Genomic DNA, 23066 nt, shown 5'->3' on the forward strand with positions numbered 1-23066 from the left:
TTGTAGTTTAAATTAGACAAAACATCGCTTGAATAAAAATATTAGAGTTTTTGACCAATTTTTGGAGGATGGTACGAAATTGAGGATCCTCTTTAGATTTCACTGTGCAGAGCTCATGATCAAGAAATCCGAACTACTCAACTTGAATCTGACGGTATTGTCTCATTTTACTGATCCACCTCACATAAACTAAGAGCCCGAATCTCTCTTTCTGTCTCTTGAACAATCTGAATTTCTTGATTCTTAAGCTCCGGACAGTAAAGTCCAAAGAGGATTTAAATTCGAAACTAAGGAGGAGGAAATGGTAACTTCCAAATCTTCTCATGATTGGATTTTATTTGAGTTCCAAGTCAACATTGTGAAATGGGGAATATATACTCAAGTCTTTTCTCTCCTTATCTTCTATGTGTTCTTTACATACGTACGATCTAATTTTATTTGATGAATCTTCCGTAGAACCAGATGGAATTTTTGGACTCGTGCTTTAAAAAGTTCCATTCCACATGAAATCCCTCTGCCCAACTAGTGCTAACTTTTGAAATAGTCAAAAGGTTCTTTTTGGTTTTTGTCCCTTCTCCTCATAGGCAACTGTAATGGAGCCTTGACAATGGTTAGACTTAGACCTGAGATATTTGGACTTCGGGAATGATTTTTCCACTTTTGTTTTTTTTAAATGATAAACACACATCATTTTTAACGTCTTACATATTTCCTTTTCATTTATAAGTGAGAAGTCTTAGGTTCGTTCAATTCTCGTTAAAGATAAATTTGAATCATATTATATGGCAAAATGTCTTAGGCTCGTTCGATTCTCGTCAAAGACGAATTTGAACCATATTATATGGCTAAAGGTCTTAAGTTCGATTCTTGTCAAAGGCGAATTTAAATCACATTATATGACTAGCCCATTGTGAGGCTTAGTCCACTCCTTCACCCCTTAGTGTAAATATCATTTGTTAAAAAAAAAAAAGGTGTGTAAGATACCAAAACGTGTGTGAAAATCACCTCTGTGTTTCCTCTACACACTCATGTGTATTTCTGATTTTTCAATAAAATAAATTTAAAAAAAATCACGGAATTGAAATTAATTAAGAGTTTATATAAAGAAGAAAAACCGTGTGTGGAAAAATATTTTTGTAGTGGTTTTGATCATTTGACGAACCCCTAACAAACACTAGTGTGGTACCGCTTATTCCATGCGCAAATGTACTATTCAATGTCATCATGCGCATGCCGATGTGATAAACTTAAAAAGTCCAACACTAAAGGGCATATAGATGAATATACTCATGAAACGGATGCAGAAATTTTTTTCTCCTTTTTTTGGGGGTCAAGATAAAGCTAACCAAGCTACTAGCTCCGAACCGGAAGCCCCTCGGGATAAACATGTTGTCTCCCGTATTGCATCGATATTGTCTTCCGTTTAACTGCACGAGCTGCATTAAAGTGATTCAAGTTGTCTCAGTAAAACTTAGAAAACATCGCACTTAATATTGTACCAAAAAACTGTTGCATATGTGTTACATGATTCATGAATCATGACCTAAAATTAGATCAAACTCAATTTTTTTTGGACAAGTGTCGAACTCAAAAGTGCTGGCAATAGCAAGGCTACTGGTTTAGGTGTTCACAGCACAGATGTAGGCCAGCAACGTTTGGTTTGGGATGAAAGGGTTCTTAGCCATTCAAATGAAAGTAGATATATTTTGTGTCAACTGTATGTCTTGTCCAGACATCAGTTTAGTCACAAGACAACTGTCACTCCTCACTTGGATAAGAACAATAGTTATTGCGACATGCTTATAATTAGGAGAGCAATTTACAAGGAATGAGTTTATAGCCAGCTATCGTGACGTTCCGGTCTAAATAATGCATTCTCATTCCTGGATGCCATATAACAGTGCACTCATTCCATGTAAATTCTCTTTCATAATCAACCATATGTACAGAGGGAAAGGAATATGCTTTTACGTAAGTGGTTTTTAGGATGGTGAGTCGAACTCAAAATCTCAGTTACGTGAGTGAATATTGCCCATCTGGTGGCTCGGTTTAGAAGTAATATCTTGCTGCTATTTTGTGAACTTATAAATACTGAGACTCAACTTATTAATTTAAAGAAAACCTAATCATTTGATAAAACAAAGCGAAATGCGGCAAAAGGAAGAAAAACTCATGGATAGACCCCATCGTCTCCATCCTTTAGGAACTATGAGATCACCCCAAGGACACCTTTGGTGTGATCTCAAGTAAGATCGGTTTAGAATCATGGGATCCATCAAGCTGTTCGCAAGGGCCAACTTGATCATCTTCCTCAGGAATCCTAGATGAAGGAACTTCAGAAGAGCCGCTGACTCCAACTACCGCCCATGTACGATCCATACTATCACCTATAAAACCTATCACTAAAACACCCCTAAAGAGAAATAGGGTTAAGCGGAGTGAAAAGGGTTTGGCAGAACGAATCTTTGTCCAAACGATGCCTAAAAGTCAACAATGATTGATCCTCGGCAACGGCGTGCTGAGATATTTGTGGTTTAATTTGATCATTTGACATAAAATAAAACCTTTAGCAAATAGTACAATGGTAACTGCACCACTTATTGATCTATGCCTCTGTGCAGTGTCTGTCTTTGGCTTCCATGTGCAAGTCATGCCACCCAAAAGTCTAGAACTATAAGCCATACGGATGAATGTGAGACTCATTTGCGGGGCACATTCTCTTAGTATTAGCTTGGAATTGCCCTCTCTAAGATAATGAGGTCAAACTCAATGTTAGATACGTTAAATAAGTACTATTCGAACTAAGTAGGCGTTGAAAAGGAAAGAATCAAACTCTAAGTTGTCTACAAATTTAAATACCCTTAACTATTTGAACTATAAATCTCTTACACAATGTTGTGCCTTTGGTTCCCTTAGCTTGCATTTTCTTTGTGAACGAAAAAAAAAACTTTAGTTGGAGTTGTTATTGGTGTTTTTTCTCCCCAAAGCCTGAGGTATCTCACACCCCGAAGATTAGGACTAATCCCTACTAAGGCGGAAGCAGTGTTCTTCTTCGTTGATGATTGCTTATGGTGGCGATCATCGTGAATCCCAAAAAGGCTAAAAGTATTTCAACCGTACCTGACCACAATCAAATGACACACGTCATCTCAAAACTTTAGTTGGATTTGTTAGACAATTTGTACTCTATTAGTTTGTGAAGTTGGATGTTTTCTAGACACAATTGCACTCTAGAAATGATGTGGATCTCACCTGTAATTATATATGCTTGAATGCTAAGAAAAGAAAGGAGGAAGAAGACCCTACCATGATAAAAATGGCCTCAACCGTCACCACCTAGTGGAGGCAATGACATCAATTACACACACCCCCATAGGCATAGGTCGTCTTACTTCCTACTCCTCTTATCCATTTCTTACGAAAACTGGTTCCTAATAAATTAGGGTTTAACTTATATGTTGTTTAGATTCTCATGCAACGACGCTAAATTGGCAATATCCATCATCTTTGATTGTGTGTAAGTTTTTCTCGTATTAATTATACAATAATTTACAAGTAAGAAATAATGACTTCAAAGACGGCTTACCATATAAAAAAGAACATATTTTGAACTCTTTACATGCAAGGAGTCTTCTTTCTTCAATTACGACGAACATCATTTTACTTACAAATTAGCATTTGACAGTTATAAAATAATACATTTGATTAAAATTATCATTTATTATATCTCAATTAGTAAGATGATTAGTGTTTATGTTCTTAACATCTGATCGCTATATCATCATATTTAGTTGTTATGTCATCGATATTAATTTCAAGAATTAATTGGACTTAATTTTCAGATTACTTGAAAGAATTTTCCAAATAAAACGACCGAACATTGTTCATATTCCATTCAACAAGAAAAGAAAATGGATCAAACCAGGAAGGGTCCCAGGACCCAGCCGAAGGAGCCCCATCGCCTTGATTCTCATGTCAGTCAGCGTTTGGGACCCACTTCCACCTAAAGCCATCTGTACCCTGAATCTCTTGTTTAATTCGCAAGCTATAATCTTAATTAATTTTCATAATTTAATCATCGTGAGACCCTTTGGGTTGTATATTCAAAAGATGCTTGCTTTGTCGGTTGCTTCCTTCACTGTATTTGTCTTATGGTAATTGTCCGTCAGAAATTGCGCGGGCGGGCGGAGGAAACGGTAAAACCTCCCACCGTATTTAATTAACGTAATCACTTTGTTTAACTAAGTTTAGCCTTAATCCAATATTTATGAATTAATGATCCCGACAGGTAGTGATGAGGTGAGGGTGGTTTTTGTTTTGGACTAACCTGAAAGCTATGATGATTTCGGTTGTTGGGTTTAATCAATTGCTTTGGCTTCTAAGACAAGGCTTAATCATTTAAAAGAAGCTGTAGAAAGCCAGCCCTAACCTTTTTCCTCGTCTCTCTCTGTCTCTCTCTAGATTCTCTCTCTAGATATTGGAGCCTGCAGGGCCTTTTTTGGAGACAGTTGAAAAAACCCAACTCAGAAAATCCAGCTTCATTGATCAGAATTAAGCAGAGCTTCCAAGAAAAGCACTTTTTGGTTGCTTGGTGGGAACATGGAGATTTAGCATGTACTTGCATGGGTGGGACTCCAGATTTTCCTCTTTAAATCAAAGTCCAAGTGGTGTAGTAGTTGGTTTGTATGGTGGAAGAAGAAATATTTGAAAAGTGCTTTTTTTTTTTTGACATTTGAAGGAAGTAGAATTTTGCACAAATGTGCTTTTGGCTTCTGCTTGTTAGCTGATCGGCCTCACAGTTTGATACACCATTTCTGCTGATTTGCTATGGCAACCATGCGGTTACTGCTGCTCTTTCTGGCTTTGTGCTTTTCTAGGCTTCATGTGATCTCCTCTGTTACAAACCCGGATGATGGTATGTATAGTCTTAACTATCAATGATTATTTCTCATTTAATTAATATATATATATATATATATATATATATATATCCTAATTCATGGGAAAATTGGGTTTTGTGTAGTTTCTACTTTTGGTCTATAATTTGAAAGCATACCTTCATATCCGTTGACTTGGGAGATTATCTCTCTCCTAATTCATGGGAAAATTGGGTTTGTAGTTTCTACTTTTGGTCTATAATTTGAAAGCATACCTTCATATCCGTTGACTTGGGAGATTTTTTGTGATATCATGTTCATCCTCCTATTCGTTGTGTCAGTATTCCAAACTAACAATACCTTGTTATGTTGGAAAGTAAAAATTGATGGCAGTGTGTGATTGGTTTGGGATACGAGTACAATGACATCGGTCCTTGGTGTAGGTTCTCTCTCGGGCGTGTATGGATACTTAGCGATTAGTCCATTTAATTTAGGTTTAATGTGAATTATTTTGAAGTTTTGGTTAAACTTCGGTCTAAACCCTCATTGTTTCAATTAAGGGTAGTTGATTGACGTATAACTGTGTTGGTTCAGCTAGTGCACTCCAATCCTTGAAGCAGACATGGAGCAATGTTCCACCCAGCTGGGACAAGTCAAGCGATCCGTGTGGGGCGCAATGGGAAGGCGTCACTTGCAACGACTCGAGGGTGACTGCATTGTGAGTGTTGTTCATCCTTGAATTCTGATGTGATCCTTGTAATTACGAGCATTCTCGCTTACTTTCTTAATCAAGTTTTGAACCAGAACCTCTTCTGATTTTTACCGTGCAGGGGATTATCAGCAATAAACGTGAAAGGGAAAATTGAAGGCGACATCGGGGGCCTCTCTGAATTAAGATCCTTGTGAGTATGATTGTTCCTCATTTCGTACCAGCTTTATGTTTGCAGCATATTATGAACTGAACAACACACAACAAATTTGATGTCTAATTGTAAAAGTATGCATAAAACATATTTATTTTGCAGTGTCAGTTGTTTTGTTTAGCTAAATCTTGATTAGGGATGGAATTCTTTTTGTAACGAATCTGAAACGTTAACATTGCAGGGATCTTTCATTCAACAAAGGTCTCACCGGTTCTCTCTCTCCGCGATTAGGGGATCTGAGCAAGCTAAACATCCTGTAAGAACAATTTCACAACTGCACCTTTTGAACTTCATATATGCAACATGAGTTTTTATATCAGAAAAGTATACGAGACTGTTTTCATCGTTTAGGATCCTAGCTGGTTGCAGCTTCAGTGGAAGTATTCCGAGTGAATTGGGGAATCTAAAAGAGCTAACCTTCTTGTAAGAATCGGACTGATAATTCGTACTGTTATTGCAAACCAATATGATGTTTTACTTTTCAGAAGTTTATATAACTTTTGTTTCTTTCAGGGCTTTGAATACGAATAACTTCACCGGTAGCATACCTGCTTCTCTTGGTAAACTCTCCAACCTCTACTGGCTGGACCTGGCAGACAATCAGTTGACTGGACCTATCCCGGTTTCAACCGCCGTTGCTCCCGGCTTAGACCAACTGGTGAAGGCTAAACATTTGTGAGTGTTTTACGTTTTGAAACTCTCCTTTCTGAATAAATAAAAAAAAAAAAAAAAAAAATTCTAGTAAGGATTATGCCACTGCTTATTGCGTAAACATTAAACTGTTATATGAACTTGCAGCCATTTCAACCAGAACCAGCTTTCAGGTATCATTTCACCCAGACTTTTCAGCTCCAAGATGGTACTGATCCATGTGTAAGTCGCTCCGAACAATCAGTTTTTAGTTTTTTCGGGTCCTATCTATCAGTTTATGTTCTATACTTGTACTCATCAACTGCGTGTCATTGTTTATTTGCAGATTGTTTGATGGAAATAGATTCAGTGGGACTATTCCATCAACAATATTTTCTGTTCAGACTCTTGAGGTTCTGTGAGTAAAAAACCATCTTGATTTTGCTTTTTCTTCTACATTCTAAGTGTTACCGCTTCTTGACACTTGTTGGACTAAAACCGTTCTTGTTTGCAACAGTCGGCTTGATAGAAATGCTCTGACGGGACCAGTCTCCTCAAATATCACCAACCTTATAACTCTCGGTGAACTGTGAGTACAAATTCTCCAAGAAAATACTTTGATGTGCTTTTACCATGATCTCAGTGATGGTTAATCAGCTTTTACACGGTTTTTATATTCTCATCCAGAAATTTGGCCTACAACAATTTGAATGGCTCTTTACCCGACTTAACTGGATTGGATTCCCTCAATTATGTGTGAGTACATGGCATAGAGCTGTCATTTGCAATTTCAGATTTCTGTGGGTTGATCACTTGTCCTTGTGTTGTACTGATATATCCTAACGGTTTTTCTTCAGAGACCTTAGTAACAACTCCTTTGATCCATCAGAAGCTCCGCGTTGGTTCTCAACCTTACCCTCGCTCACCACTATGTAAGTCTGTAGGAGTTACACGAAAATGTCGTAGGAGGTTCTGAAAACTTTATTGTAATATTTATGTTTAAATTCTCTACTGTTACGACGCCAGCGTTTTAGAATATGGAGCACTTCAAGGGACCGTGCCAGAGAAGATGTTCAGCATCCCGTCATTGGAGCAAGTGTAAGTGTGAGGAGAATAGGGAATACTACATTGAGGTTTTACCGTAATTTTAGTAAACTGACCATACATCCTTTTTCCAACTCTTGACAGGAAACTGAAAAACAATGCGTTCAACGATACATTAAACATGGGTGATAGTATCAGTCAGCAACTGACGCTTGTTGATTTGCAGAACAATGATATTCCCAGAATAACTCTGGGTTATGCATACCAAAATACATTAATGTAAGACGGTTTATGCGCCTTGATCTTCATTTTCTACGATATTGTGCATCTTCCCGGGACAATCAGTCTTAGTTGTCACTTTTACATATTGCAGACTTGTGGGGAACCCGGTGTGCACCAATGGGTCAAGCTCAAATGCTTTCTGTCAGCTTCCACAACCAAATACGAGACCATATACTACCAGCACGAATTGTCCATCTGCTACATGCCCTGGGGGTCAGCAGCAAAGCCCTCAGAGTTGTCAATGTGGATATCCTTTCGAAGGAACATTGTATTTCCGAGCACCCTCTTTCAGGGATTTGACAAATGTGAATCTGTTTCACTCACTAGAAATGAGCATATGGGTGAAACTTGGCCTCACTCCCGGTTCAGTGTCACTTGAAAACCCTTTCTTCGACATCAATGACTATCTTCAAATACATCTGGCACTCTTTCCATCTTCAGGAACACATTTTAATAGGTCAGAGGTTATCAGGATTGGTTTTGATTTGAGCAATCAGACTTACAAGCCGCCGAAGGAGTTTGGACCCTACATTTTTATTCCAGCTCAATATAATTTCCCAGGTAATTTTTAATCGCAGTGTTACTTCATATACATTCTCCCTGCATTAGAAGATCAGTTAAACTGACAGTAAAAACCCCGAATTGTTTCAGACGCGCATAAAAGCTCTATGAGCACTGGTGTTATTATTGGGATATCAGCTGGTTGTCTCGTTCTTGTTCTGGGCCTCGTGGTAGTAGGCATTTACGCCATTCGGCAAAAGAAACGTGCGGAAAGAGCCATTGGATTAAGCAGACCTTTCGGTTAGTAATCATTCCTGTTGTGGTTAATTGGTAGACTGAAATTCTGTCATTAATACTATACACTGGTCAGCTTACATTCACTACTCTTCTCTGTCGTCCAGCTTCTTGGGGGCCAAGCGGAAAAGATAGTGGCGGTGCACCACAGTTAAAGGGAGCAAGATGGTTTTCGTATGACGAGCTTAAGAAGTGCACCAATAATTTCTCCGACAGTAATGAGATAGGATCAGGTGGCTACGGGAAGGTAAATATTAAACTCGTTCAGTAACATCTATGAAGTTCTACTTGAAGTTAAAAGATTATTTTCATATACCTTTTGGTTGGTTATCCCTAGGTTTACAGGGGCATCCTTTCTGATGGACAAGTAATAGCAATCAAAAGAGCTCAGCAAGGATCAATGCAGGGCGGCCTCGAGTTCAAGACTGAGATTGAGTTGCTCTCGCGCGTTCATCACAAAAATGTGGTTGGTCTTTTGGGATTCTGTTTCGAACAAGGAGAGCAGATGCTGGTTTATGAGTTTATGCCTAATGGAACGCTTAGGGAAAGCTTGTTGGGTTAGTTCTGCATTTTTCTTTTATTTCATACTTTTTAGTTTTCAATCTGTGCGTCATTTGGCACTAACTGTAATGACGAGCTTTGCTTGAATATGAGTTGCAGGGAGATCTGGTATTTATCTCGATTGGAAGAGGAGACTCCGAATCACTCTTGGCTCAGCAAGAGGACTGGCTTACTTACACGAGCTTGCGAATCCTCCTATAATCCACAGAGATGTTAAGTCCTCCAATATTTTATTAGATGAACATTTAACTGCAAAGGTTGCAGATTTTGGCTTGTCCAAGCTGATCTCTGACAGCGGAAAAGGACATGTCTCGACTCAGGTCAAAGGCACACTGGTAAGCTTTACAATTTGCATTTCGAAAATTATGATTTGTAACTGCCTGAAATGTGATCTGCTAGGGTAAGCGCAAAGCAGGAAAATCGTGTTTTCCAGTTCCAACATTTCTTGTATTGTAAGCTACCGTCTCGACTTTCAGGGATATCTGGATCCTGAGTACTACATGACTCAACAATTGACCGAGAAGAGCGATGTATACAGCTTTGGAGTCGTTATGCTTGAACTGATAACTGCTAGGCAACCGATTGAGAAGGGAAAATACATTGTCCGTGAGGTACGATTAGTGATGGACAAGAATGACGAAGAGCATTGCGGTTTGGGGGACTTAATAGACCGAAGCATTCGAAACTCAGGGACTCTCATCGGGTTTGGGAGGTTCTTGGAGCTAGCCATGCAATGCGTCGAAGATTCAGCTGCAGATCGTCCCACAATGAGTGAACTTGTGAAGGCTATCGAAACCATTCTGCAGAATGATGGGATGAACACAAACTCGACATCAGCATCTTCATCAGCCACAGAGTTTGCAGCATCAAAAGGTGCTCCAAAACATCCCTACAACGATGGCTTGCCGAAAAAGGATGTCAATGACAGCTCCGGCACCTTTGATTACAGCGGTGGATACGCAGTTTCAGCGAAAATCGAACCCAAGTAGTAATTATAAGGAGTTCTGCAGAGTTTGGTGTTTATTAATTTCTTCTTTTGTAATTGTAATTTTTCCTATTTCCAGATATACATAAATATAGCTAAAGAATATGTAATGTTCTTCGTGTCAACGGTCACATAGAAATGTAATCTTTGGTTGGTCTGTTTGAAATTGTTTTTTTGAAACAGTTGAAAGTGTTTTTTGACAACTAAAAACGCTTCTGGCTACGTTTGACATAAAACTTAAAGTTAAGCATGAATTGCATGCACACTTTCTCGAGAAGTACCTAGATGTTTTTTCAGAAAGCACTTCTAAGTATTTATCCAAATAATATCATTTATATAACAAATATTTTGAAAAGTTTATAGTAAAGCCGGGCGACATAAGCGTTTGTTAGCAGAAATGCTTTCTGCAAAAACGGTTTCAAACATGTCTTATGTTTCATAGGGAAGCACTTCCAACTTCAAGCACTTGAATTTCTAACAAAAATTTAGACACTCTTCTAATAAAAGCACTTCTAGCACAAGCGCTTTTGAGTTTTGAGCATACAAAATTACACAGAACCCCGGCAGCTTACAATTCAATCCTCAGCTTCTTTAGAGAAGGAAAATATGAGAAACAAGCAAAACGGAACAACAAGAAATGCAGAAATCTTCAGCAACTCCTCACTCTCTTTTGAAATCGCTCCAATCCTCGACCAGTCTCCACTGTATCCTGCATCGATGAATCCCAACCCGAACACCGCAACCGCAGCCCTCGCAAGAACCGTGTTCGAAACCCGAATCCTCAACGGAAAGACCGACTGTTGATCCGGCGATCTCCTCGAATCTTCAGGCATATCTTCCCTTTTGGCTAATAAGAATGTGCTTCCAAATTCCCTGCCATTTTTTCTCTTCAGCAACAGATAAGGTGAGAGGTTGCGGCTACTGCTAAAGATAAGGCTCTTTTCTGCGACCAACATTTTTTCGCTTTTGCTCAACTTCTCAATTGGGTAGCTTATGACTCAGCTACTTTTCCGGAAGTTTACCAAAAGGGTTGTACCCATTTTTTTTTACCAAAACGGTTAAATTAGTTTTGGTGCTAGGCGCCGAGAGATTTTTCAATATGACAAAATTACAGTTTAATATATTAGGGAAATTTTATTAAAATCTATTCAATCTCTTTTTACATCCAATTTTAAAAATGTTTTATTCAAATTCCTAGTTCACCACTTTTAAAATTGAAAAACAAAAAACAAAATCAAAATATCTTTTTACACCCGCGGTCACTTCCACCTCAAACCCCACCAGAGATTTGCAGGTGATTTTTCATGGCAACTTATGCCTTCCATAGCAGCCCATTTACCTTCCACAAGTTTTGACATCTAACGTTCTCCATACAACACAGAGGCACTCTTGGTCGAGATTCTCCACATCACCGACTCTGTAACATTTGAAAACTGTGTAGGCCTCAATTTGCTTTTGGCATTTGTCGGTTGAAGGAAGTGAGCAATAAAGAGGAGGAGGAGGGGGAGGAAGAGGAGAAGAATATAGGATGGGAACAAAGAGAACGGAAAAAGAGCTTGAAAAGATAAGACGCTGACACAAAAGATTTACCCGCCTCATTGAAGAAGACGCCGGAAAGCAGGGCTTTGGTGGGGCTGATATGAGTTCATCTCCTTTCAATGTATTTTCCTTATCTCACATTAATTTAGGGGGTAAAGTGAAGACTTTAATAGCAAAAATATTTAAGTTGGGTGTGGATAAAAGTTCTTAGGGTTCAAATAAAATTTCTCGATATATTAAATGTTTTAATATAAATGGTTGGATAAAAAAAATTTACAAGCATTTGAATTATAATATTTGATATACCGAAACGTGTTTTCGATGGACTGAAAATTTCTTCTGGACGTGGAGTCCATGCATGTTATTGCGACAGAAATGTTTTGCACGGCCACAAGTACTTTTCGTAATCTTCGTAAGTAAGAATGTAAGATTGTTTGAAAACTCAACAGTCATTTGAAATGAAAATTCGACTAACACTCAAAATTTATAGTCGGGTTGTAAATTTATACAAATACAATTATGAAATTGATTTTGTGTCATATTTTCGCTGCAATGTAAGTCCGCTATGGTTAGTTTATGAACCTCATTGAAAGCTTGTTTGGATATACTTTTAAAATGACTAAAAGTATTTTAATGAAAATATATTTTGAACCAAACCTTAATAAAAATGCAAGTAAATTCTGAAAAAATACTTAAAGTGCTTATTGGAAGAATCACATAACTAGTACTTCTTACAGAAAGTATTTCAAGTGCTTTTGAATTCTAAAAATATTTTCTCTAAAAACACTTTTAGTCATTTTAAAAATATATCCAAACGAATTCTAATATTTTTTTTAATTTTTATGTTGAAAAGACTAAATACATATTACCCGTATAAAATACAAAACAATTTGCCGAGCTTAGTAGTGGAAACTTGTAAGAGTATGACATTAAAGTGAATTGTTGCTTAGCATTAATTAACAATTCTTATATTGAATATATTCATCGTCATTTGCATCTCAATCCAATAATGTAGAATTATGTAAAAGAAATTTAAATATGAAATTGTATTACTGAATTAGAACATTACGATGAACTTATTTTATGTAAATTAATAAAAAACACAAATTATATAACATATTATTTCACGTCTTATTAAAAATTGAGCAAAGTAATTACAATATCATACTTGTATAATGCAAAATAATAACACTACCTGATCGTGTATGGAACCAAAAATAAAAACAAACAAAATAAATAAATATCAACCGAATGGGTAAAGAATTTAATCCCACCAAAAAGCTCGAGACTACGGTAAGCTCTTCTCTTTTCTTTTCTCTTTTTCTTTCCCTCAGAAAATAAGAACAGAATCGCAGTTTGTAAGTAGCAAAATCCAATCGGTGCCGGACTGTCCAATCCAGTCCAATCCCGTCCCGTCCTTGATTCGGAATCGCAGTGGGAGAGACTCAGCTCAGAAGCAAGCAATCAAATCATTGGAAGGAATGATTCATGCCACAGAGGAAGCACCGCGTTTCGCTTGTTGATGCGACGCCGACCGCGACGGCGATTGGGAGTGCGAGTGCGGGTGGGACTTCGCATTTGATATCGGCACTGCTACAACAACCGGAGGAGGAGGAAAAAGAAGGAGGAGGAGGATTGGTGTTGATTATCGTTAATTGTCGTGGATTTGGTGCTTAATTGCTGCAATGAGATCGGATTAGGAGGGGTTGGCGGAGCAATGAAGGGCGGGGTTGCGGGCGGTGGTCATTCCGGGAAGCGGCGATGGAAGGGGCTGGTGATTGGAGTGTTGGGTCTGGTTTTTCTTTCCATGCTCGTTCCTCTTCTCTTCCTTCTCGGCCTTCACAATGGCTTTCACCCTCCCGGTAACTTCCTCTCTCTCTAGATCTGTTTCTCTCCGATCCGATTTTGCTTTTGCAATGGTAGTTTTGGATCTCTCTCAAATCTCGATTTGTTCTTTTTGTTCACAAATGCAGGTTATGTACCAGAACAACGAAGTTCGCCTTCAGTAAGAACTAGAACTTTTGTTTTGTTAATTTGGAATTCTTTTCTGTTTCCTACATTCTTGGTGTTGATCTGTTTTTAATCCGTTTTTCGGTTTTTCAATTCGGTGTCAGATTGGAGTATATGGTACAAGAATCATCATAAACGCTTCTAATATGTCAGGGGTATACCATACTAGCCACCTTTGTAAATCGAATTCACGAACAGAAGCACATTGGTGGAGATAAATTAATGATTTTTTGGTTTCTTGCAGGGGGTTGGTTCGAAGCGTGTAGATGATCTCGTGAAAAAGTTCGCACCAACCCTTTCAAAGGTTTGATTCGTTGCACACTGCTCTGATGTTTGTTTCTTTATGGTACCCCTGCTTTCCATTTGATTACTTTGTGTTTGGGCGATTACAATGCGTGATTAGTCAAATGAAAATAGGCTTCTAGATGAATCATCACTACGCTTTCAGACGACTTTTACTGAAACGTGTGATATTTGTTGATAAAGGGAATAGTTTCGTGTTGATATTCTCTGGATAGTAGACCTTGGGCCTCATTTTAGATGAATTATGCTAGGAATTTGTTCAGCTAATTAAGGGTCGTTACCACGAAAAGTCTAATTTTTATTAATGTGTAAAAACCTAAGGGGTGACAGAATTTACTGGCATATATTCTTCTGGCCGTATGCCTGTGCCTACGGTATTCATCAGCTTCCTCATCCACCCTGGTCATCTAAGGACTTTTAAGTGTTGGCTTGGTCCTCTAAAAAGTGCTAAGAGCAGTTCCACCGTGGGAAAGGCAAAACACCACCCCCCCCCCCCCCCCCCCCCCCCAAAAACAAAAAAAAAAAACAACAAAAAGGCTATTATGCTATCTACCCAGTGAACAGTAACTACCCTTAATGAACAGTAACCACCTTTTGCATCTCCACCGTTGCACTTCAATAGTCCTGGCAATAGGCAATAAAATATTAGTATTTTTTTATTTATAAAATAATACAAAATATTTTACTTTCTTCAATTTCCTGAAAAATATTTTACTTTCTTTCAATCCTTGCATCCCCACAAAAATCCCACTTCTGTGTTTTCTTTTCCATTCACTTAATTCCCCCACCAAGCTCTCAGAGCTCTCAGTCCTCAATTTCCCGTAAAAAAACCCGTATCTTTTAACCCGAGCTTCATCTCCAGTCAAAGCCTCTCCTTCTTGCCGTCAAGATCCCTCTCCAAGCTCTATTCCCCCACCTCCTCGCCCTCCAAGCCCCTCTCCTCCCCTCCTTCTTCCCAACCGCGACTGCTGCAACTCGCCGCGTCAAATCAGTCTCTGACTCGACCGACCAAGTCCCAAACCCTCTACGAGATGATGTCTGACGACCAGAACCGAGACTCCAGGGTCACTCCCTCTCTTTCCACTCATCTTTCTTACTTCTCTCCATTTTTCTGAAGTTCCTCTCTCTCTCTCCCCCTCTCTCTACACTCTCACTCTCTCTAGAGCTCTGAGAGCTCTCACCCACTTTCCTCTTCGAAAATCAAACAAATCAAACTCCAAAGCCATGAAACCTTAATCTCTGGGACTAAACGATCCTAGCTATACTGTTGCATGCGTCATCGGACCATCACGGTGTAAACCTATAGGAACCATTGCAGCAATATTTTTGACTCAGAAACGTTTGGCATCTAAGACCTATAGGAACCATTGCAGCAATATTTTATTCATTTGGTCTACAAACATGGTCAATAATTGTAGGATGTGATGCAGGCATCTAAAGTCATCAGTGACCTGATTTTTTTCTCTACCGTTATTTATTTTGTGCCAGGATATACTAAAGAATATTTCGCATAAAGCTATTTCACATCAAGCTAAAAATGAAACCAAAAATGTCAGTGCCATCCATAACAATGAACAAGCCAGTGCCGTCCACAACAATGAACAAGCAAAAGGTCTGTTAATGTTGAATGCCTTCTAAGGTTTGTCTATCCTTTTTACTCGCCATGTAATAGATATTAAATTGAATTTTATTTTTAATAACTGCAGGATATTCAGTGCCACCTCATGATGATCCGCAATCACAACCCATTGAAAATGTATGTACGAGTCAGTCGTATTCTTTTCTGAAGTACTTGTATAGTTATCATCTTCTGCTCTGTTTAATGTGAATCTTTTTGGCAGAACTCTAAAGCTGGTGACTCAGCTCAAATCATTGATTATGCCAAGGGTGGTGTGGATCAAAGTGGAAAATCATGTGAGTTGAAGTTTGGGAGCTACTGCCTTTGGCGTGAACAACATAGAGAAGACATGAAGGATGCTATGGTGAAGAGATTGAAGGATCAACTATTTGTGGCTCGAGCATATTTTCCTAGTATAGCGAAACTTGCATCACAGGACAAGTTGTCTCGTGAGATGAGACAAAATATTCAGGAGGTAGAGCGTGTACTTAGTGAAAGCACTACAGATGCTGATCTTCCCCCACAGTAAGTTATGGAAACTATTTGTGATTTCCCCATTTTCCACTCGATGACAACATAAAAGGGTTTTGTACTTGCAATTGATGTTTTAAGATCTACCGGTTGAATTTTGTTCTCGCATCGCCTTGAAAATGCGGAAGTTCTTATAATTCATTTTTTATTTCTGGCAAAATTGTGCTGCTGTTTAATTTTTTGAACCTTGTTCTAGGGACAGTCCTATACTGGTTTTCTTAGATTTCTTTTTTCATGGGCATTGACAATGTTTCCGGCTTCCCCACTGAACTAAGCACAAAGCCAATTGTTTCACCAGGATTGAGAAGAAGCTACAAAGGTTGCAAGCTTCAACAGCCAAAGCCAAAACATTCCATGTGGATTGTAATAACGTTGACAAGAAACTGAGACAAATATATGACATGACTGAGGATGAAGCTAACTTCCACATGAGACAAAGTGTCTTTCTCTACCAACTTGCTGTCCAGACGATGCCAAAGAGCCACCACTGCCTGTCAATGAGGCTGACTGTGGAATATTTCAGATCTCCTTTTAACGATACCGACTCCTCTCTGGCTGACAAATACATTGATCGTACATTGCAGCACTATGTCATATTCTCCACTAATGTACTTGCATCGTCAGTTGTAATCAACTCAACTGTAATGCATGCAAAAGTATGTATTAGTTATTCTCTCATACGTATTTCGCTGCTAATTAGCTTCGCTTCTAGTGATGATTCCGATTAAAAAAATTTCCATGTTTCAGGATAGCAGGAAACTTGTTTTTCATGTGCTGACAGATCAAGAGAATTACTTTGCTATGAAACTATGGTTTTTCAGAAATACTTACAAGGAAGCCACAGTTGAGGTGTTAAACATGGAGCAGCTTAATCTGGACAACCGCAAACTATATCTTTCACTGCCTTTGGAGTTCTTTGTCTCCTATAGCATTGATGCCCAATCTAGGACCGAATACTTATCTACTTTTTCTCATTCGCACTATCTTCTCCCTGAGATATTCCAGAATTTGGAGAAAGTTGTGGTTCTGGATGATGATGTTGTTGTCCAGCAGGACTTGTCTGCACTATGGAGCCTCAACATGGAAGGGAAAGTTAATGCTGCTGTGCAGTTGTGCTCAGTGAAGTTGAGTCTGCTGAAGAGCGTTCTTGGCAAGAACAGTTTCGATAAAAATTCATGTGCTTGGATGTCTGGATTGAATGTGATTGATCTGGTAAAGTGGAGAGAGCTCGATCTCACTGAAACGTACAAAAAGTTTGTAGCGGAGGTGAGTGACATTTTAAGTTCACCTAATACCTATAATCATTGCAATTCCTTTAACAATCTTTGGAACACACCCCAAAATGTTATTGTTATTCAAAACCTTTTCAGCAATTTTTATGTTTACCTTTTGGTTTGCTAAAACTATTGTCCGTGAGTTATTTGCATTTTCTGATTTATGTGCAGGTGATGATGCAAGAGGGAGTAAATGAAGCCGCTGCACTACATGCGAGTTTGCTTACCTTTCGGGACTTGATTTATCCTCTTGATGGTTCTTGGGCTCTCTCTGGTCTAGGTCATGACTATAACGTAGATGTTTATCTGATAAAGAAAGCTGCAGTGTTGCACTATAACGGGAAGATGAAACCTTGGCTTGAGTTAGGGATCCCAAAATATAAACGATACTGGAATATTTTTCTGAGCCGAGAAGATCAGTTCTTGAGCGACTGCAATGTGAATTCATGATGAGCTGATTGTCCATGTTCACTACCAGATTTTATATGAAGCATGGGGCTCCAGAAGCACTTACCGATGGATGCCTTATTTTACGGGTGCTGAGAATTTTTCATCAAAGCTTCGAAGGCAGAGGAAGTGATAGCCGCGCCGAGTTTCACAAACACACAAGTGTAATTTTTTTGGTAAATAAAAGACTCAAAACATTTATTTTTCTTTCTGGAAAGAGCAGAAGGACGAAGCTCCCGGGATGGCAGCTTAAGCTTCCGAGGTTACCGGATTAGGAGAAAGAAAGGTGATTTCGACGGGCAAATCCGGTGGACGTGATGATTTGAAGGGGAAATTTTCTGCTTAGGGGAAAGCTGTGCAAATAATTGTGTGCACACAGGAAGGGGTGGCTAGCTATTATTTCTTCTGAGATTGTATTTTTATTTATTTATTTTTTTTCAATTTTTGTTTTTCTTAGGTGATATCAGTGGACTAACTACTTTATAAATTGTATCAGTTTTGTTGTTCTCTGAACAAATCAATTCAATTATCATTAGTAAAATTGTGTGTTGTCATCTTCCTCTTTAGATCTTACTTTTTTTCGTTCTTTGTGTGTTTGTGCTTGTTAAATGAAAGATACGTCAGAAATGAGAATGATACTCATAATGAGGTCTCACAACAGGGTTTGGGTTGTGTGTTAATGCAACATGGTAAGATAGTAGCTTATGCTTTTCGACAATTAAGAAGCACGAGTTGAACACGACCTGACTCAGAAGCGGCAAAGTTTTCGACTAGCAACCTTTGCACTTATATTTACATTCAGACCGTTTTACTTCATTAAACGTCGTGTTATTTTTTACACAAAAACCAGACATTTAACCTCTTTGAAATTATATTTTATGCTTTTTGCATCTTTAATCCCTAGCTGAAATCATTAAAATGTCTTGTTTTTATGTACGAAGTGATACATAATATTTGATAAAAGTGAAAATGTCTAAATGCAAAAGTTAGTCCAAATGTTACTAGCGCTCCCATAAAAGACTAGTGTTCCAAATTGCCCTGGACGGTGAATCAAACATAACATGTTTGTTTTGTAAATAGGGTATTGAACGTTGAATTATTAGTTTAGTAGTATTTCTCCATTAAAAATGATCAGTAGTTGGTCCCAGAGGATCTTCAAACCACACTAGGACTGAGATACATACTAGACTCCAACGCGATGCAACAGGGTTGATTTTTTGGCAACGGTCCAAAGCCTGACGGAGCAAGAGCAAGGCTCACCTGAGCATTATTTTAGAAAAAAAGGAAAGGTTGAGATTTAACTATAGCTTATTTAGTTAAATCTCAACCGCTCACTGATAAAAAAAATGTGCGATAAATAATTTTCGAATATATATGTAGAAGGCCTAGCCTCTCCCTCCCCAAGGCCCATAGACCCCAAACCTAAGTTTTCTTCCAAAACTCAACATCAATTTCAACTAAAAAAAGATTAAAGTAGGGCAAGCACAACAAGATAATACATTCAAACTCATCAACCGCCGACGCCAAGCATCATATTCATGCATACATGGACAAAAGCATCTCAATAGTGTAGGTTTGGATTAGCGGCGGCATGAAACGGCGGCCGCCATGCAGAAGCGGTGAGCAAGCAGAGATCCTTCCACCCCAGTTTAAGAGTCCCATTGTCCTCCACCAGAGTGTACCCATCGGAAGGGAACATCCCGAGCAGCAAGGAGGCCTGATTTGCAGCATTTCCCGCCAGGGAAATCCCCCTGAACCCGGTCTGCTGAAACTTCTCCCTCCAGTTGTGGAACTTCACCTCTCCGCTCCTCGACGGCCCGCCCACTGCCAAAACGTTACGAATCTCTCTGGAGAGCAGCTGCTGCTCCACCACGTGCCTCTCCTCGCTCTCCTCGCCGTAGCTCGCTCCCAAGGAATCAAACAAGGCAGAGTAGTAGTGTATGGCCTCCACAAACCGGCCCAAGAACGACCCCGCGTGGCTCAGGTCTTGCTCCACCACCGTTACCACTTTTGGCGCCAATCTGAATCAATATATAGTAACAGAAAAATAAAAAAAAACAATTTATATATAAAACATGTGCATTGTAATATCTAATAAAACATGCGGACATGAGACATAGTCCGACCCATGTACCCAAATTTGAATCTTGCATGCGGAATAAAATGCGGAAATTATTTCCAAAAACTCATTTTCTTTTGATGCACACTCCTATTTAATTCTACTCATAAAACCTCTTTCGATTTATTCAATCTAGGAACAAAAATGTATCCAAGTTTGAATATTGCCGTTGATTAAAACACGGAAAATTATTTTTGAACACTCATTTCTCCTAAGCACACTTATGTTTAATTCTATTTCTGTCTTCTTCAACTTTTTCTATTTAAAGATCAGAAATAAACGGAATAAAACGAAAAGTATGAAATCTTTAATTTTTGCTTCTTCCCCACTACGAAGGTGCAGCTTTTTGCAGTTACTAGATTTGGAAAGTGCATGAAAGTTGCAGTTGATCTAAACCCAACGTAACACTATTTGTTAAATAATTAGTCAGCGCTGTAATAGTGCTATAGTGCTTAATAAAGTTTGATACTTTGATCACCAACAACGATCAAGGACACCAAAAAAGCAACCCAAAAGAAACCCAGTTCGAATTTTTCATGATATATAATTATATTAACCAGAAAAAGTGGTAAAGGCCAGAGCGTGTTGGAATCGGATTGCAGTGGAATGGACTGGGTAGAATTGAAGAGACGTTACCTCTGCAAAAGCCAGAGCGTGCTGGAATCGGAACCCGTGACGTCGTAAAGCGAATGCTGAAGCCAATGCACCGCCACAGCCTCTCTCTTGCTGATATTCAGCCTCTCCGGGTCCAAGTTCGCAACTTTCTCCGCCACGGGGAAGAACTCAAATGGAAGCCCTAGCTTGTCCGCGAAGTCGGACAACCGCTTCCCTGTGGCCTCCAAGGCCTCCATTGAGGTTCCGAGGCCGGTGAGTCTCACGTACGGAGGCCCACCAGGCCTGGAGGCCAGGATGTGAAACAGCCCGGGCCATTGGAGACCCTGCATTATGTCGAGATCGACGATGTGAACCCTGTCCTCCCGCTCGAACGCCTCCTGGATCGCCTGATTGGCTGTGAAGTGGGAGAACTTGATGAAGGGGCTGATGCCGTTGAAGACTTGGAAGGCGGAGACCATTTTTTGTGTGTGGGTGGTGGGGACGGAGGAGCGAGGGAGGGAGGCGTAGATGCCTAGGCAGGAGCTGACGAGGCGGGCCGACATGGCTTCAGAGAAGTAGGCGGCGACGCGCTGGGCTGAGGTGCCGAACGGGGTGGAGAGCTCCGAGATTTCGAGGAGGATTTTTGTGGCTTCGTCGAAGTTGTCGGCGGAGACGGCCTCCGCGCATTTGAGGAGGAGGGTGAGGAGGTGGAGGCCTTCCTCGTCTCGCTTTTGCTGCCGTATCTCTTCTTTTTTCTCTCTGAGTAGGGATACTGCTGAGGTTGTTGGTTCTGGCGGGGCAGTGGCGGCGGTGGTTGTGGGTGCGGGTGCAGCTGTTGGGGTGGTGGACTCCGCCGCAGGGGAGGATGATGAAGAGTTTTCCAACTGCTTGTCTTGTGTTTGATGAATTGCCTGATTGAAGGAAGGGCTTTGGTGATGTGGGTTGGTTTGGTTGCAGGTGATAGGGGCAGCAGTAGGGTTGGGTTGGGGTAGGGACAGCCCAACTCCTCCTCCGCCAGCTCCTCCAGACCACGACTGCAAGTACAAGTCATTGTTTTCCACCGTTGATGGGTTGAAGATTGCAACGTCATGTATTGCACCAGAGTCCAGATTGAGCTTAAGAGCCCCAGGGCCAGGACCACCTTGTTGTCTCCTCCTCATGTCGGGGTTTGGGGTTGGATTAAAGCTTGGAACTGGAAGAGGCAGAGGAAGCGGCGGCAGCGGCTCGGATATTGACCGGAGTCTATACTCCAGAAGAGCGGCGAGGCTGGGGTTGCAAGGGAAGATAATCTCCCTAACATTATGAATGAGCTGGGGGATGGAGACGTTGGTGGAGCTGTGGACGAGGTCCTTTATGATCCCGTCTATCCACGCCGTGGCGGCGGAGGACCCGTCTTCCATGGACACGGACGACGGAGTAGTAGCAGTAATACTAGTATTCAAAGGAGTAGTCTTTTCCGGCGGAAACAACGGCAGGCCTGAAAACCCACAAACGGCAGGAGTAGTAGTGGTCTGGGTGGTCGTCGTCGGCTGAACCGGAGGAGGACGATGAAAAGACAATGGATCGATAGGATCCCAGGTGCCGGCTGCTGCAGCGGAAGAAGGAGAAGGAGAAGGAGAAGTAGGTGACAATAAAGCCCCACCAGGTGACGTCAAAGCGGCCAAATTTGTGGAAGATGGTACTGGTAACAGCATAGTGGAGTGGTTGGGATAAAACATACTACTATTCACTTTACTGGCGTTTGGATTTTGACTAACCGGCTGGACTGGCGGACTATTATTAATAATCCCGCGGCGGGAAAGCCTGAAATAGTCCGAACCGGCGGTTCTGCTTGTCAGGGTGGTTTGGACTTCGATCTCAGATGCCATTCGCTTTCTCACCATCTTGGGTGGCTGCTGCTCGACGCTGCTGCTGTTGGAATTGGTAGTGCTGTTGTTCATGGGGTAAGAAGGGTTTCCTCCACCGCCGCCGAGGCTATCGCTATTGTTGTTGTTACTACTGCCATTGCCGCTGATGCGATCGCCACCATTGTCACCGAGGAGAGCACAAGCAGCCATTGGGAAGATTATTGGAGATCCTGGAGGACCTAACGGGACTAAATAGTACTGGGACAAAGAGAGAGGAAGGTGTTTGATGTTCGGGTTTCTTCATGGATTGGACCGATATAATAAAAATGGGATCTCGGCAATGGGAGGAACAAGGGGGATTGCAATGTCCCAAGCAGATAACGGTGTAAAGATTGGGACAGCGGCTTTGGGATTCCTTCTTCTCTCTCTTAATCTCTCAGACTCAGTGTGTCTTTCTCTCTCTAGCTCGAAGTACTTCAAAGCAAAACACGAGGTCCCAAGTGGAAGGCTAGTTTAAATAATATAAGTACCCCGAAGCTATGCCGTTTGGAAGCATCTGGTTTTTTCCAGAACCGAGAAGGAAAATGTGGGAGGGAGGGAGGGTGGCGAGAGGGTTGCTCGTGGTGGGAGAGTGGGATTAATGGCGATTAGCTAAACGTCTGTTTGTGGATGGATGAATTTAATCTC

General features: G+C 40.3%; 3 protein-coding genes across 5 annotated transcripts; 2 read left to right on the forward strand and 1 right to left on the reverse strand.

Moving 5' to 3' along the window:
* The first annotated feature begins 4047 nt into the window (after positions 1 to 4047).
* On the forward strand, positions 4048 to 10272 carry LOC137745416 (leucine-rich repeat receptor protein kinase HPCA1-like). Of its 3 annotated transcripts, XM_068485373.1 has the most exons (21): positions 4048 to 4196; positions 4289 to 4626; positions 4739 to 4915; positions 5472 to 5595; positions 5708 to 5779; positions 5982 to 6056; positions 6152 to 6223; positions 6314 to 6475; positions 6599 to 6673; positions 6777 to 6848; positions 6948 to 7019; positions 7118 to 7186; positions 7288 to 7362; positions 7457 to 7528; positions 7619 to 7753; positions 7848 to 8317; positions 8408 to 8557; positions 8659 to 8798; positions 8889 to 9108; positions 9212 to 9447; positions 9589 to 10272. In XM_068485373.1, the coding sequence occupies exons 3-21, from the start codon at positions 4828 to 4830 to the stop codon at positions 10099 to 10101; spliced, it is 2892 nt and encodes a 963-aa protein (XP_068341474.1). In that variant the 5' UTR covers positions 4048 to 4196; positions 4289 to 4626; positions 4739 to 4827; the 3' UTR covers positions 10102 to 10272. The 3 variants fall into 3 exon arrangements, with proteins under 3 accessions (XP_068341474.1, XP_068341472.1, XP_068341473.1); XM_068485371.1 differs by having other exon boundaries at positions 4289 to 4915; XM_068485372.1 differs by having other exon boundaries at positions 4074 to 4196; positions 4462 to 4915.
* Positions 10273 to 12904: 2632 nt separating this feature from the next.
* On the forward strand, positions 12905 to 18371 carry LOC137745167 (probable galacturonosyltransferase 7). The gene is made up of 10 exons (XM_068485068.1): positions 12905 to 13498; positions 13610 to 13641; positions 13751 to 13801; positions 13891 to 13950; positions 15438 to 15561; positions 15656 to 15705; positions 15791 to 16092; positions 16397 to 16754; positions 16846 to 17364; positions 17544 to 18371. The coding sequence occupies exons 1-10, from the start codon at positions 13354 to 13356 to the stop codon at positions 17820 to 17822; spliced, it is 1920 nt and encodes a 639-aa protein (XP_068341169.1). The 5' UTR covers positions 12905 to 13353; the 3' UTR covers positions 17823 to 18371.
* A 692-nt stretch (positions 18372 to 19063) lies between these two features.
* Positions 19064 to 22731, reverse strand: LOC137745036 (protein SCARECROW-like). Its single transcript, XM_068484888.1, has 2 exons — positions 20575 to 22731; positions 19064 to 19840 (listed from the first exon to the last, which is right to left on the reverse strand). The coding sequence occupies exons 1-2, from the start codon at positions 22587 to 22589 to the stop codon at positions 19381 to 19383; spliced, it is 2475 nt and encodes an 824-aa protein (XP_068340989.1). The 5' UTR covers positions 22590 to 22731; the 3' UTR covers positions 19064 to 19380.
* Between the last annotated feature and the right edge of the window lie 335 nt (positions 22732 to 23066).

This window comes from Pyrus communis, chromosome 9, assembly GCF_963583255.1.
Source record: "Pyrus communis chromosome 9, drPyrComm1.1, whole genome shotgun sequence".
NCBI classification, from domain to species: Eukaryota; Viridiplantae; Streptophyta; class Magnoliopsida; order Rosales; family Rosaceae; genus Pyrus; species Pyrus communis.

What these genes read in the sequence shown, in the direction of transcription:
- LOC137745416 (XM_068485371.1), top strand. Translation starts at nt 4,828, where the DNA reads ATGGCAACCATGCGGTTACTGCTGCTCTTTCTGGCTTTGTGCTTTTCT. An exon ending in GTTCAGACTCTTGAGGTTCT is followed by an intron (nt 6,849 to 6,947) that starts GTGAGTAAAAAA and finishes TGTTTGCAACAG; the next exon opens with TCGGCTTGATAGAAATGCTC. An exon ending in TTACCCTCGCTCACCACTAT is followed by an intron (nt 7,363 to 7,456) that starts GTAAGTCTGTAG and finishes TTACGACGCCAG; the next exon opens with CGTTTTAGAATATGGAGCAC.
- LOC137745167 (XM_068485068.1), top strand. Translation starts at nt 13,354, where the DNA reads ATGAAGGGCGGGGTTGCGGGCGGTGGTCATTCCGGGAAGCGGCGATGG. An exon ending in AATCACAACCCATTGAAAAT is followed by an intron (nt 15,706 to 15,790) that starts GTATGTACGAGT and finishes TCTTTTTGGCAG; the next exon opens with AACTCTAAAGCTGGTGACTC. An exon ending in CAACTGTAATGCATGCAAAA is followed by an intron (nt 16,755 to 16,845) that starts GTATGTATTAGT and finishes TCCATGTTTCAG; the next exon opens with GATAGCAGGAAACTTGTTTT.
- LOC137745036 (XM_068484888.1), bottom strand. Translation starts at nt 22,589, where the DNA reads ATGGCTGCTTGTGCTCTCCTCGGTGACAATGGTGGCGATCGCATCAGC. An exon ending in ACGCTCTGGCTTTTGCAGAG is followed by an intron (nt 19,841 to 20,574) that starts GTAACGTCTCTT and finishes ATATTGATTCAG; the next exon opens with ATTGGCGCCAAAAGTGGTAA.